This window comes from Pinus tabuliformis, chromosome 7 (assembly GCF_031772625.1).
Source record: "Pinus tabuliformis cultivar Carrire ecotype Pingquan chromosome 7, CPIR1, whole genome shotgun sequence".
Classification (NCBI taxonomy): Eukaryota; Viridiplantae; Streptophyta; class Pinopsida; order Pinales; family Pinaceae; genus Pinus; species Pinus tabuliformis.
This window is the reverse complement of record NC_142293.1, coordinates 620423207-620438585: the sequence shown is the minus strand read 5'-3', so window position 1 is coordinate 620438585 and position 15379 is coordinate 620423207. Positions and strand designations below refer to the sequence as shown.

At 31.6% G+C, this 15379-nt stretch overlaps 1 protein-coding gene across 1 annotated transcript; it reads left to right on the top strand.

The window, feature by feature from the left end:
• The first annotated feature begins 1538 nt into the window (after positions 1–1538).
• On the top strand, positions 1539–6019 carry LOC149248964 (uncharacterized). The gene is made up of 3 exons (XM_089456143.1): positions 1539–1991; positions 4264–4393; positions 4634–6019. The coding sequence occupies exons 1-3, from the start codon at positions 1823–1825 to the stop codon at positions 5811–5813; spliced, it is 1479 nt and encodes a 492-aa protein (XP_089312269.1). The 5' UTR covers positions 1539–1822; the 3' UTR covers positions 5814–6019.
• Positions 6020–15379: the final 9360 nt, after the last annotated feature.

Genomic DNA, 15379 nt, shown 5'->3' with positions numbered 1-15379 from the left:
TCCTCCTGTTTAGTGGAAAATTTTGAACTTATTTAACTAGAAAACTAACTCCCTCATTTTATATTTCTCATCCATATATTCTTAAATTTGATTATGATCACGTAATGAACATAGTAATGAAGCTAATAGATGGAGTTGCAATAGGTTCCACAATTAACAACATGGTCATAAATAGGATTTCATTGTGGCATTTCATAAACTCATGGGGAGATTTTTGCAAAGAAACAACCACAATTTTTAATCCATGTTTTGAGGGCAGTTGTTTGACCATGGAAAATTTTAAGAATGAAAGTTCATCTTAAAGTTTAGAAATCTTGACAAATTTTAATAGTCCTTAATATGAAAATTGTAAAATGTTGGCAATATTTTTGTAAAAATATTTCTATTTCTAATGATTTATATTAGTCTATATAAAATTTTGGCTATTTACAAGGTAAAATAATTTTATAGTATAAAATGTGGGCGAATCTTTTTTTGAAAAAACATAAAAAATTAGCCCACATGTGAATATTAACCCATAAAATTTTCCCACTTATTTGGACATAAAAACACTCTCATATAACATTCAACTTACCCATACTCCATGAATGAATGAAAATTAACCACTTTATTAATACAGTCATATTACTCATAATGTTAATGATAAATAGAATATCATCCCTTAATGTTAAGTGTTTTAAAGTCATGATTACATAATTTACTTCTAGAAAAACTGACATCACGTTATTTTTACTTTCAACACAAATAATTTTATTTTGACAATGTGCATGGTTATAACGTTAGCAAAACATTTTCAACATCACATCATTCGCTTTACCGTAGAAAGCTATAAGCGTTCCCATTGGGAGGTGATGAGGGTAGAGTGGTTGATTATAAAGCCGTGGTTTGTTTTAGTTATACTCTAGCTTATGCTTTATGTGGAATCTCCCCGACCACGTCACACATAATCTAGTAAAAGAAAAACATGGAAACATACGGCCCCAAGTTATGAACTTTTATGATTGGACATATCAGGCAAGTTCGCTTCTAATGTTTTTTCATTTAAATAATTGGACACATTAGCGAAGTTAGGTATTGCTTGGCCATATAATGTCCGAGTCAAGTTAGGTAATTAGCTTTCACAACTGCAACTGACTGGATGAACGTTCAACGATTGAAAGCATGCATCGGGATTTGAGGATAAGTAGTACGGATACTATTGTTTCGTTGACAAATATATGTAAACGTGAAGGTTGATGGGAAAGTACAGGAGGTCATTTTTCATTTGATTTATTATTCACAACCACAACCACAGTGAGAGAATGGTTGAGTTCAGATGAGGCGAAATAATATAGGGAGTTATAAAATCCCTTTCCTTTACATTCAAGAATCGCATATGCTATGGTGACACACAGGCGGAATCAAATACAAGGGTTGGTAAGTGGCCATGTGACCATCATTGAAAATTGAAGGCTGATGGGCTCCATCCATTCTTCCTCGTGTTTGTCGATCTCTCTTTTTCTGAATGTGTGTTTAAATGTCTGCGTTCCATAGTTTCAGGCGCAGATGAACCTCTGGCAACCTGCGTTACAGTGGTTGGAGAGCGCACCATCAAGTTCAGTCACTTGCAGAGAGGAGCAACTGGTAAACACAGTGGTTGGAGAGCGCACCATCAAGTTCAGTCACTTGCAGAGAGGAGCAACTGGTAAACACAGTGGTTGGAGAGCGCACCATCAAGTTCAGTCACTTGCAGAGAGGAGCAACTGGTAAACACAGTGGTTGGAGAGCGCACCATCAAGTTCAGTCACTTGCAGAGAGGAGCAACTGGTAAGTGGGCTTAAACATGAGTTTCACACCAGGGCGAGAAAAAGGATCCCCCATTTCCTCCAAACCAGAGATACGAAAAATGAAAAAAGGTCTCTGGACACCTGAGGAAGACAAAAAACTCGTCAATTATATGATGAACAACCGCCTTATTGGCTGTTCCTGGAGCTATGTGGCCAAACAAGTTGGTAATTACTTAAGTACCCTATCTTCTGTTTTATTCTGTTCAATTCAGCGAGGTGCAAATTTCAGGTATTTATTGGTTCTCTTTTATTCATTCAACCTTTAGACATTGGAGATGCAGCCTTCAACTTGTTACTTCATTTTATTCAATTCAACCTTTCCTTTAATTATTATTAGAGGTGCAATTACCAGAGCTGTAAGATCGAGCTTTCTATTAGGTTTTTTTCCAGTGTAAAATTATTTTATTTGTATATATTGAGAAGTTATTTTACTATTATAGTTATAAAGATTTCTGTCAGAGTTATGAAAATGTAAAACGTTCACCGAAACTTAAAACGTTCACAGAAACTTATACTGGTATTTTTGGTTTTTATTTATTTTTAAAATGTTTTATATATGAATCGAGGCTTCTGTGATTCATAATAGTTGTAAGAAGAATTTCGGCATAAATCACATGAGGAAAGATTTTTGTCGACGCATTTCGAACCAACTAGTGTTGTTCATCGTGAGGACAAGTTGGTTCGAAACACGTCGACAAAAGTCTTTCCTCATGTGATTTACCCCGAAATTCTTCTTACAATCATACCATATATTTAATAACTGACAAAGTTTTAAATAATACATTTAATATGAATTTTACTGAATTGATTTTCTATTCTCTTATTATTTTAAATTTTTTTTATATATATATATATATATATTAATTTTGATTAATAATAATGATTGATGTTTTTTAAAATAGATTTAGTTTATAAAGTGATAAAAAGTATAATTTCATTTTAATATTAAAATAATTAATTGATATTTTTTATTTCAGATTTTTGTTATCCATAGTGATCATAGTGATCTTGAGATTAATTATATAGAATATTTTTCCTGGTGGATTTTTCAAATCCACCAATACCTTGGGCTTGAAAATGAACCTCATTAATAAGTTCCAAAAGTCAACCATAAAAAAACTTCTATATAATTAATTAAAAATTCAAGTTAAAAATAATTATGATAAGTTAAAAATTCTGAAAATTAATAATATAATTTATATTATATTTAAATTAGATCAATAACCATATTTAAGAGATATTATTTTTATTTAAATTATGAAAAAAAAAAAAAACTCTAAGTTTATTATATATTTTTTAAATTTTTTATTAAATAACATTAATTTCCTCCTTTGCTGACAAAACTGTATAACAACTAATTTATTAATATCATATTTCAAAATACTAACTAATATATTAATAACATACTTTTTAAAAATGATGGTTTTCATATTTCAAAATATTTTTGAAATTCATTCACATCCGTCATATTATCACAATATTCCAAAATGTACCAACTAATTACCCTTTACAATGCAAAACAAAATTATTTTTTATTTTTACGGTCCCGGTTCTACAAACTTTCAAAATTCTCAGTTATTACTTTTTTTCTCTGATGCCAATTCCTTTTTTTTACACTTTTGTTATTTATAAATATAGTATTTTAGTCAATATTTATTTGAGGAGTTGTTTTTAGTGTGATTTGTAGATTTTTGGTGTCTGAATTTGGTCGAAAAATTGAGAGGAAATCTTGATGTGTTATTTAAATTGGTTTTTTGAATGTACGTATGATTCAGCACCCTGAAAAACCTCGAACCCATTTGGATTGTGCAGGAGTTACCCATCAAACTTGTGATTTTAATAAATTCCTGCAAAATTTTAGAGAAATTAAACCAAAAAAACCCCATGAAAAACTTCCAAAAATCCACACTAAAAACAATTCTCTTTTCTCCTCTGTGAAACTCTGAATATGCTGTCAATTAGTTAATAATCAATTTTTTATTTTAATAAATACTTTTCTTCTCTTTAAAAATCTGGATATTTAATAATTATTTTTTATTTTAGTAAATACTTTTCTTCTGTTTGAAACTCTAGATATGGTGTGAGTTAGTTAATAATATGGTGTGAGTTAGTTAATAAATTTTTATTTTTTATTTTTAATTTTGAGGATGCTGAATTCATTTCTATTATTAATTTTAGTATCTGATTTAAAGAAAGAAATATCACCACCACGTGTTTAGACAAGTCCCTGTGCTAACTCTAGATATAGCCTCAGATAATTCTCTTTTCTCTGTGTGCAACTCCATTGTCGCTCAGTGATTACCCTCTTCTCCTAGGTCAGATGAACCATTTTTATTTTTACACGATATAACATTTTTAAGGAATAGACATCCTCCCCAACCCAACAAAAGGCGTTTGGCGAATCATAATAATACGGCCATGAATATACAATGTGCAGGTCTCCAGAGATGCGGAAAAAGTTGCAGGTTGAGATGGATTAACTACTTGCGACCTGGGCTTAAACACGGTGCAATTTCACTCCAAGAAGAACAATTGATCCTATACTTACACTCCATTCTGGGTAACAGGTTGTACTTTATAGCTCGGTTCACTTTTATTATTATATTTCTCAGTAACTTGACATTGTTGGTTGATTTTAGAAATATTCTAAAATCTAACTTCTCCGAAAAGTCAATAGTTTATTTCCAAAAATATCTGGAATCTGCAATCTAGATAAATCCAACCATATTTCTCTCGTAATAATTGGTCACATGAGTCCCTGCTTTCTGTCCATTGATTCAGCAAAATGAATGGCATTGCCGATGCAGGTGGTCTCAAATTGCTTCCCATCTGCCCGGACGCACGGACAACGAGATTAAAAATTACTGGAATTCTTACATCAAGAAGAAGCTTAACATCAAGCAGCACAGTCTCCCCTGTTCCTCCTCCAGCAAAGCCGCCAGCAACAACAGCAGGGAAACCAACATCCTCTCTCAATCTGATCACACATACAATACAAATTCAGTGTCTGCAAATGCTTCTGATGCTTATATGGCACCTCATGAGTCTGCCAAGCCATCGGAGGTCCTGCCTGAAGGGTACCTGCGGGCACATGATGACATATTTTCTGCCATGATTACTGCAGAAAACCAGCACTCTTGCGTTCAGGATGTAGTGGATTTGAAGCCTGAGCAAAATAATGAGTTTGAAATTGCTGCAGACCCCACCAACAACCAGCTAATTTCTTGTTCACGGCTGTGGACTGATCCTACTTCTACTCACACGAGCAACAGCATTTCTCAGGCTTTTACATTCCCAGGTCTGCAAGCGCAAGAATATTCTTATAAATCTGCAAATTCCTCGAGATGTGATAAATTAGTAGACCCGTGGAATACATTACAATCTCATGAAATGCATTGCTCTGTCAATAACTCTCTTGGTTGTTCCATCACTGTTCCTTCTGGTGTTGAGATCAGCAACTCCTTGAAAGAAAAAAGTGAAAGCGATGGCCATATCATTAATGAAAATGAGAACGAGATCATGATCCACAATTCGTCGTTGTCAGCATCTTCTGTAATAACTCCATGGAGCGTTGGTCATTCCTATTCAAATGCAGCGGATTGCAGTATTGTTTGTCTGGGAGATTATACGAGGAATAAGGCGGAAGATTACGTAAGCCAGCTGTATGAGTCATACCTACCACATAATTCCCGGCCCCAATTCAGTGCACCAGAAATTCTATGGGCCGACGTTGATCAACACTTTAACATTCAGCCTCAGGATCAGAATGAAGGAGAGGGTCATGCATATCTGAGATATGGCGAACCGAATTTGGGGGTACCAACTCATATTAAAATTGATAGGCTGAAGCGCTATCAGTTTCCTGAGATCGGAGGAGTGCAGCACAATTGTTCATCAATGGGGAATGAAGAAGGCATAGCAGCACTAACTCCTACTATGTTCAGAGGAAGAAAAACATGCAGATTTGAAAGTGAAGGCGAAGCATGAAAAGTTACCACACAGGACGACCATGTGTAAAATACTTTTGATTTCGATCACGCCAGTTAGGAGGAGATGCAATACAAATGCTTTCCTCCCGTCCCTTTGAAATTGAGTTAGGAGTTTTTTAATCAGGAGTCTAATTATCTTCTACCAAAAGCAGTGTCTGTTAGAAATGCAGTGCCATTGCAGTTCTCTCGTCCCTATGAAATTGACCCGAATGTATATCAATACATATTATATTTCTATTCAAAAGTCAAATTTGTTGTAAAAATGTGTTGAAATAGCATATTTCATTTCTATTTTATTTTATTTTATTTGAATTGGTTTAAATATTCAATAATAGATAATGTATTTTAAATTGACCCGAATGTATATTAATACATATTATAATTCTATTCAAAAGTCAAGTTTGTTGTAAAAATGTGTTGAAATAGCATATTTCAATTCTATTCTATTCTATTTTATTTGAATTGGTTAAATATTCAATAAGAGAATGTATTTTGAATTGGTTGAAATATTTAGTAATATCATATTATAATTCTATTCAAAAACAAAATTTGTTGTAAAAATGTGTTGAAATGGCATATTTCAATTTATTTATATATATATACTAAATATCATATTATAATTCTATTTGATATAATTCTATTCAAAAACCAAGTTTGTTGTAAAAATGTGTTAAATGGCATATTTCAATTTATTTATATATATATAGTAACTCTGAATTTGTTTAAATATTCCATAATAGATAATGTATTTTGAATTGGTTTAAATATTTAGTAATAGATTATGAGTTTAATAATTAAGAGTATAGTTTTTTTTTTTTAATTATAAATTTAAATTTAAGAATAAATTATTGTTAAATTATTGGGAAGAATAGCTTTCCCAATATAGAAGAAGATGTTTTAATAGATAATTTAACTATAATTTTAAAATGAAATTATTTATATTTCCAATGATGTCGTGGATAATTGCATCCACCACCTTGGTGATTGAGTGACATAAAGGGTATTAAAAGAAGGGGATGGTGTGGCCACCCCGTGCATTATTGAAGGATAGCCAATGGACACCAATGGGGGGAGTAGGAAGACATGATGAATTGTCACCTTGTCGAGAATAGATGCTCTACCATTCTTAAAAGGTTTGGGTGTGAAATTCAGGAAGAAGGTAGTTTGAGCAAAGAGGTGAGTCGTAACTGATTTGGTAATTTGGATGGCCTCCCAAAATTAAGAGAGGACTTGGCATACTAGAATTTCCAAGCATAATTATGCATTAGAAGAATTTAAACAATCTCACCATGGAGCTCAAAGAAGTTGTGTCACAGGAACAAGCTGGCAACGTAGGGAATGAGCTAATAAAGGAGGAAGGCAATCTCTTGGTGGTCATCATACCCACAATTCTAAGATCAACTAGTGCAACTTGAACACAAAAGGTGGAATTCAACTCTTCTTGGGTAACTCTAAACCCTTTCAAATTCCTTTGTCTTGTACTCATTATTTTTCTAGGTGTTTGGCACGAATGCTTGCAATCCCCAATGATGACAATGTGAGCTAGCCTATTTCTTGGTTGAATTGGTTTAGTTGTGGTGACTCTGGTCAGTTAGAGTCTAGTTTTGAGCACTCTGGAAGATTATTGCTTCTGGTAATTGGGCCCTTAGTGACTTCATACTCACCAATTATGGGATGTTGGGATACTTTTGTCATTTATGTGTTTCGTGCTCACCTGGGGTTTGAACCCTGGTGTCTTTTCAACTGTGAATTATGTTTTTTTTATTCCTATATAAACCCCTATCATTCATATGCCATGCAACATAAGCACATGAGGATTTGGAGAGGTATTGGGGGGTGGCCGAGGTCCTCATGGCCACAAGCGCACCCAACAAAAAGCATAGGATGTTGTTAAGGCTTTCCAATTAGCCATTCCCACTAGTATTCGTAGTGAGATTCAAGCCCTTGAAACCATGGAAACTAAAGATGGACATGCACTTTCTGACTCAAAGTTACTAGAGGAGTTTGGGCAGATGGTTTTGGACTCTAGACATATTAGGGACTGAAAACAACGGTACCTCCCATCTTTATTTCAATAATGGAAGATGAAAACTTTGATTAGTATGATTCTAATGGAAAGGTGGGTTGATTAGTACAATATATTTTCTATCCTTGCGGATATAAAAAGAGAGAAAATAAATATGAGATTCCACATGGACAAGATGGACGCCCGTCTAGCTCAAATTGAGTGCCATATCCCATGCATAGCTACCTCATCTGTCCCTCCAAGTTCTAGTGCAAGAGATCCAACACTAGTCACTTCTTCTGATTCATAGTTGATACATGTTTTTTATTAGTTTTTTATGGTATGATGGCTTTATAGATACTCTAGTTATGCTGCAAATGTTACATTTTCAGCAATTTTCAGCAATATTATAGTGGGTCTTGTTTTGCTCAGGCAATCCTAAGAAGTTGCCCCTGTTTCTTCCACAGTATCTTCTAGAGGTCTCCTACCTTTGTTCGGATGCTTTTTTAATCAACCTAAGCTCGGTGGCGGTGGGTGAGCGGTCTTGTTTTAATAGAGTTGTTGCGTTCTGTTTGATGCCCCGTCTTCGCCATAGGATGAGGAGCCGCAAGGGAACTCCTCAGCGTGCACCCTCCAGCACGACCTCCACTTCTCCATCCCTCTCCAGCGACCTCACCGCCGGCCATTATCCCCACACTCGCAGTGGGAGAAGGCACGTCCATCTCCCCAGCCACCACCCTCCAGACTCCTCGCCGTCTCCCTCTTTCGGCTCTGCGATTTTCTCTTTCAATTGCACTCAGAATCGTCCAAGGATAACGGCCCACATCTCAATGATCTTTCATGAAGAATCCCAAGAGGTGGGCGAGTCCAGTGCCCAACAAGAGGGCCCTGCCTCTATCTTTGCGCCGAATCCTCTCACTATGCAGATTCCGGAGATTCCAATTCACTTTGCCTCAGACGTGGTGATGGAAATGGCTCCTGGTCCTTCTGATGTTGCTGATGCTCGCGCTAGGGATGAAACTGAAGCAGCTCGTGCTAGAGAACTTCCTGAGTTCGGTTGGTGCAGAATTGTGGAAGAGCGTCCAGATGTGTAGATCTCTCTCTGTTGCTCCTGTCACTTGTAATGCGGCCCATAATATCGGGCTTTTTTTTGGGTCATGTGGATAAATGGATCCACACCTGCAAGATATGGTTCAATCTGCATGTTTCTTTGAATTTTTGTAAGCACAGTCAGAAGGTCAATACTTGCTCCCCTACGTGGGATTTGAATTCTAGTTCTCAGCTCAGCTCTCTGTCATGGACAGTGTCTCTGCTTTTCTCTGCCGCTCCTACAGGGCAATTGTTTTTGACTACGGTCTAGATGTAATTTTACCCCTTTCATGTTAATAGAATAATTTTATTTAGAAAAAAAAAAATAATATGCAAATTTATTTATACCTAATTTTTATGTTTTAATATGAAGGTGAGTATTTACTAAAAATTTAAATACTAATAATTTTCTAGCTAATTTTATAAACAAAAAGAAAGTTAAATTAATGTTTTGGTTTTTTTTTTTAATTGAAGTTAGTAATTATTTTATCAAATTTATATATTTTAATGTAAATGGAAATATTTATAAGAATCAATACCCTAAACTTTTACAATTTTATATCACCACAAGGGTGCTCGTCTGCCATGCAAAGTAATGCAAGAGATGAGGTTAATGAAGAGTTATGGAGGGGAGTAGGTTGCATCTACCTTGAAACCTGCATGGCCATGTCATTGTCGCAGGGAACGATACAAAGATAGTAATTTTGTGTTTGTTGCACCAGCGTAGAGAGGAAGTGTGTGAGGAGTAGGAATGTACACAGATGTGGTGGTTTCCACATTCGAGGGCCCAAAGTTTCAATCACGGTAGAATATATGCAGGGGCGAGATCATTATGCAAGGGGACGGGAAGAAGGTCACAACACATTGGGAAGAAGGATCTTCGGTCTATTTATAATCCACCAACCATGGCAGAATTCATTGAAAAATTGTAGGTCTGGATAGCCAACATCATTTCATGGAGCACATGTAGATAAGGCTCTAATTATCGTCATACATCTCAAGAATTCCAATTTCTCTTTGCTCATGTGTGTCACTCCTCTTCGTGTAGCCATCTTTTTTTTCAAGTTTGGCTTTTTCATGCTTTTTCTCTGCATCTTTATTTTGAATTTGCAACAATTTATGTTTACTTCTTTGTCCTCTGTAGCTCCTTTTGTTTCTAGACTTCCATCTTGGTCCTTGGCCCTATGCATCTAGGAGGCTACTTCTTGCGTATTTCTCTTTGATTTTTCCCCATTTCTGTTGTTTCTTCCTAGATGTCTATTGGTCTTATCACTAGCTCCCCTTCTTGTTCTATCCCAACCCTCTTTATTTTCATCCCTTGTTCTGGTTCCTTCATCCCTTGCTTGGTCCTCTATTATTCACCCCTACTTGCTCTCATCTACATTGGCTCGTCCCTCCCACCTTGATTTCTCCTTTCTCTTCCCCCTTCACCATCATGGTGAGGCATTATCTCATTGATCCCTCCCATCAAGGAAGAAGAACATGGGGCCACCATCTCCAATCTTTAGTCCCCTAAGCCTCAGAGGGACTTGGCTCAATCCTATGTCATGGAAACCATTGAAAGGTATAGGGATATTATCCCTAATGATGTCCAAAGAGGAATATCTGATGTAGAGGAGCAAGTCAGACAAGCTCACAAGTTCATCCTAGACACAAATGTGGAGCGAGAGACCAGAGATTGGATTCCTAATGTTGGAAATTCCACTAGCGCTAGAGAATCTACCTATATGGAGACTATCAACCTATACTAGCACACAAAAACTCTTATCGAAAGAGTTCTCACAGATAGGGCTAACACTCAACAGGAAATTAGCATTTGTATGGTCGAGCTCCTGGAAAAAATGAACAACATTAAAAGAAAGGTTCTGACTAAGTGAATCATAGGCATAGACCCCTCATTTTCAAACTCCAATGGTGATCCTCAGCTACTAGATTAGGTGCATAATTTAGTTGAATAAGATAATTTATGACTAATGCACACACTAATATTTTATTTTCTAATGTAGCACTGTCTTTGAGTTTATGTAATGATGTATGTGTAGACCTCTTTGTATTTTTTTGTTTTATCAACTGAAAATATTAGAAATAATAAAAACGATCTTAAAATTCTGATATGTTTTGTGTTATAATTAAAATAATTAAAATTTTGTAATTAAAAAAAATTAACTTCATGAAAAGGAAAAAAAATTACTGACAATTACATTAAACATATTAATACTTAGAAGTTTAAAAGAAACCAAGTTATAGATTAGATATACATATTAATGTTAGTGGCTTCACTAAACTAAAAAATAAAATAAAAATTACTTAATTAAGTTATTTTATTTTAAAAATAAATTTATTAATTATTTACCAAATTTATATATTTTAATGTGAATGGAAATATGTATAAGAATTAATACACTAACTTTCACAAAATTATAACCCAAAAAATAAAAAAAATACCTATAATAAATAAAAAAAATATTAATTGCATGAAAAAAAATAAAATTATTGACACCTAGAAATTTAAAAGAAATCAAGTTATAAATTAACCATACACATGAATGAGAATGACTTTTTAAGCCACTAAATAACATTTAGTTCTAAAAAATTATATATAAATAATTAGAACATTTGCAAATATACCAATTAGTATTTATATCATCTAAAACTATAAGCATGTGAACTAGGGGATTATGAATTCAAACATAAATTACTAGCTTCAAAACAATAGCTAATAAATTTGTATGGATTAGTGGTCATGCCAATAGTAAGTTGAATTTATCAACTTCGAAAAATAAACAAACAAATGATTTCATATTTACGAGTAAAGCATGTGATGAATAAAATTAAAAAAAACCTATAGTTTGAGTAGAATGATGGTTACTTTTTCTTTTTTAAAAAGAACTTATTAGTTTGCGAATCAAAGGCCAATTAATCTGCCTATTTCAAATTAATGATAAAAAATACAAATATACAAACAAAAATCTTATTTTTTACTTATTGAAGATATTCAAAGATCTATGCATTAAAGTTATAAATGATAAGATATATTTTACTACCATTCAATTTGAGTAAAGTACATTTTCATATGTTATTATTGTGAGGATAAAGTTATGTTTTCAACCTACTATAACGAAACTTATATAAAGAATATGTTTTTAAAGAAAATTTAAAATGAAATCTCATAAATCATAATATATTAAAATTTCACAAATAAAATAGAGTTGTAAATATAATGGTATTCTTTAATAAAAAAAAGTTTTACAAATTTTATTAAAATCTTATACCCTTTATTCAAAATGGAAAGAAAAAGGTGAAACATATTATTTAAATTAATGTGAAATAAAAAATATAATATTAGATTATGTTATAATCGATATTATAAAATTTACTTCAATAAAAATGATTATAATATTTAAATAATTTAGAGAATAAAATTTAACAAAAATTGTTGTAGCATTATATCACATATTAATCATTCATATTTGAGTCTAACTTTTATGGTCAATGGTTTCACATATATTTATTTATATATAATATTTATACCGTCTTAACATATTATTATAAACAAATTAAAAAGTAACTTTATAGAAAAATTCTTATATATAATATATATATATATATATATATAATTACATAAATTCAACGTATATACCTAAAACATTATTATTTTTTTTACCAAAAAAATCATTTAATCTTTTTAATGGAAATCATTTAATTAATTATAAAAATTAATATTATTAAAACTTTTAAACGCATTATGTATTGAGGTTATATATTTTTCAAAGTGCTTTAGGAAATATTCTTAGAAAAGTCATGCCACTATTTAATTTGATATTTTAATTAAAAAAATTTCATTTTTTAATAATTCACTGAATTTAAAATTATATTTATTAATAATTTTTATATTCTAATATAACCCGTGAAATGTAATATAATAATTAATAAATTTATGTAGTATATTTATAATTTTATATATGGGTTGATTTTATTTAGTATATTTTTAAGGGTATGAGGAATAATTGTTATTTTATTTATCCAAATTTAATTTATATTTTATTAATATTTAAAATAATATATTTTTATTAAAAACAAAACCATATATCTATACCTTTATTGTTTATATTAATTATTGGTTTCAAACTATAAATAGTTTAATATAATTATTCAATGAAATATTAAATATTTTAATATAAGAAAAAAAATATTAAAAAATTAAAATGATAAAAATATCATTATATAATTTATTAAAAATTTGATGATGATGATAATGATCAACGTCTACTGAGACCAAACTTTGGTTTATTAGACCTAAAGAAACGAATTATTTAGTTTGGTTTAAGATTTTATTTTCATGCTCAAAAATCTTGGAGAGAAGCCTCCCCATCTCACTATAATTTTGACATCTTAAAAGTCTAGAAAGGTTAGTATTGCAACAAACATTATGAAATTGAGATCTAATGTGGTTGTACGTGGAGCACTATAAAAGGAAGTGATTTTCATCATCGATGTTCATATTCTCACAGAGATGGCCAACTACCTATTTCACTATGGAGCTCATGAGAGTTCATTTTAATCTTGGCTATATTAATTTTCTTCTTTGAGCTAGTTAAAATAGAGAGATACTTTTGATATTCTAGGGTGAGGTTGATGACCTCCTTATAATATCTTAATTTTCTTTTAGCTGCTAAATCTTTCTCAGACCACAATTTTTCTTTGAACTTAGAAGTAACAATATTTTTAATGTTATTAATGTTTTGCAATGGAACATTCTCGTCGATCTCCCAATGGTTTAACCTATACTAACCTCGTTTGAGCCTTAGGTAGTTTTGGCTGGAATTTAAAGCTATCTTAGGAAGTCTATGGTCTCCTATGTTATTGAGTTTGTGCTTATACAAGAGAAAGCTAGTCATAACTAAGCTCTCTATAGGAGAAAGACCCACTTTTATAAAAAGAATAGAATAAAGTGTATTGAAAAGAAATGTATTTACAAAATTGAAAAAAAATAAATAACTTTTTAAAATTGATTTTATAATAATAATTATATAACATAAATTTATTATAAATTTTAAAATAATTTTCACTTTATTTTAATAAATATATATAAATTAATTTAATTTTAATATTTTTTTAAATTTATATTTTTTAAAGAAATTATTTATTAAACTTGAACACCCTGCGCCTCTCCAACATGAGAAGAATGGCAAATGCATTAAATATTTGACGGTCTGTTTAAAATGGGATGAATATATATTAAAATATATTCAAATTGCACCAAATCCTCGGTATTTAATTGAAGAGTTATTCTCGGGAAATGCTAGTACGAAAGAACCTGTTTTATGATATTTTAATAATATTTGAATAAGTTAGGGATTGGTAATTTAATATTTAAGAGTATATTAAAAGTGTTTTAATAAGGCATTTGATTATCGTTTATCCAAAAACAATAAACATGATATTTGATCATAGCCTATCCAAAACCAGTAAATAAGAATATAAAGAGTTCAACCCACAATTAATCCTAGAAAATTAAGCTTTCTGTACCAGACCGTATTTTTTCCTTATGCGTGACACCGTGCTTTCCATCTGGGCTTCTTGCTCTCATAACATGTGAAAAAGAAGATAGAGTCAAATGAGAAAAATAAACCTAACAAAATGAGCGTGATGCCCGGATTCAAAAATAATAATATATATATGATGGCCAGGTTATATATATATAATGCTTAGATTTATTTTATATATATATTGTGTTTAGTGTGAATTTTTAAAAGTTTTTTTGATAGGGATTTTTGATTTAATTTTTCTAAAATTTGGTAAAAATTTATTGAAATTATAAGTTTGATGGGTAAGTTTGCACAATCAAAGTGCCCTAGAAGTTTTTCAAAGTGCTGAATCCGTATTTATAATAAAAAACCAATTTAAGCAATCCAAATCAAAATTTAACCTCAATTTTTTCCACAGATTTCAGCACCAAAAAATCCAAAAAATCACAGTAAAAACAACTTTATATATAATTAATTTTAATTTAAAAAAATACACATTTTCCAGAAATACCTCATGAATCTAATTTTACACAATAAAACCATTATTTTTCAAAACACATCGTGAAAGAATATACTCATTAGACACACTTTGACCATTTTATATATATATACCATTATATATATATATATATATATATATATATATATATATATATATATATATATATATATACACACACATGGGACCACTGTAAACTATTTCATAAAACATATAATGAGCAAGATGACCATTTTACTTGTGCGTGGATCTTTTTCATGATCATGATGGATGGATATTGACTCCAGGTTAAGAATATCGGGTAGAGAAGAAAAATTTCACGCTGGTAAAAAAATTCAATTACTTTTATGTTGCTTTAGCATTAAGGAAAATTTGAGATGAGGTTGGTTTTCTATTCTAGAAATGGTGTAGGTATGGATATTAAAGTAGTTGGAATTATTTCT

What these genes read in the sequence shown, in the direction of transcription:
- LOC149248964 (XM_089456143.1), top strand. Translation starts at nt 1,823, where the DNA reads ATGAGTTTCACACCAGGGCGAGAAAAAGGATCCCCCATTTCCTCCAAA. An exon ending in CTATGTGGCCAAACAAGTTG is followed by an intron (nt 1,992 to 4,263) that starts GTAATTACTTAA and finishes TACAATGTGCAG; the next exon opens with GTCTCCAGAGATGCGGAAAA. An exon ending in CACTCCATTCTGGGTAACAG is followed by an intron (nt 4,394 to 4,633) that starts GTTGTACTTTAT and finishes TTGCCGATGCAG; the next exon opens with GTGGTCTCAAATTGCTTCCC.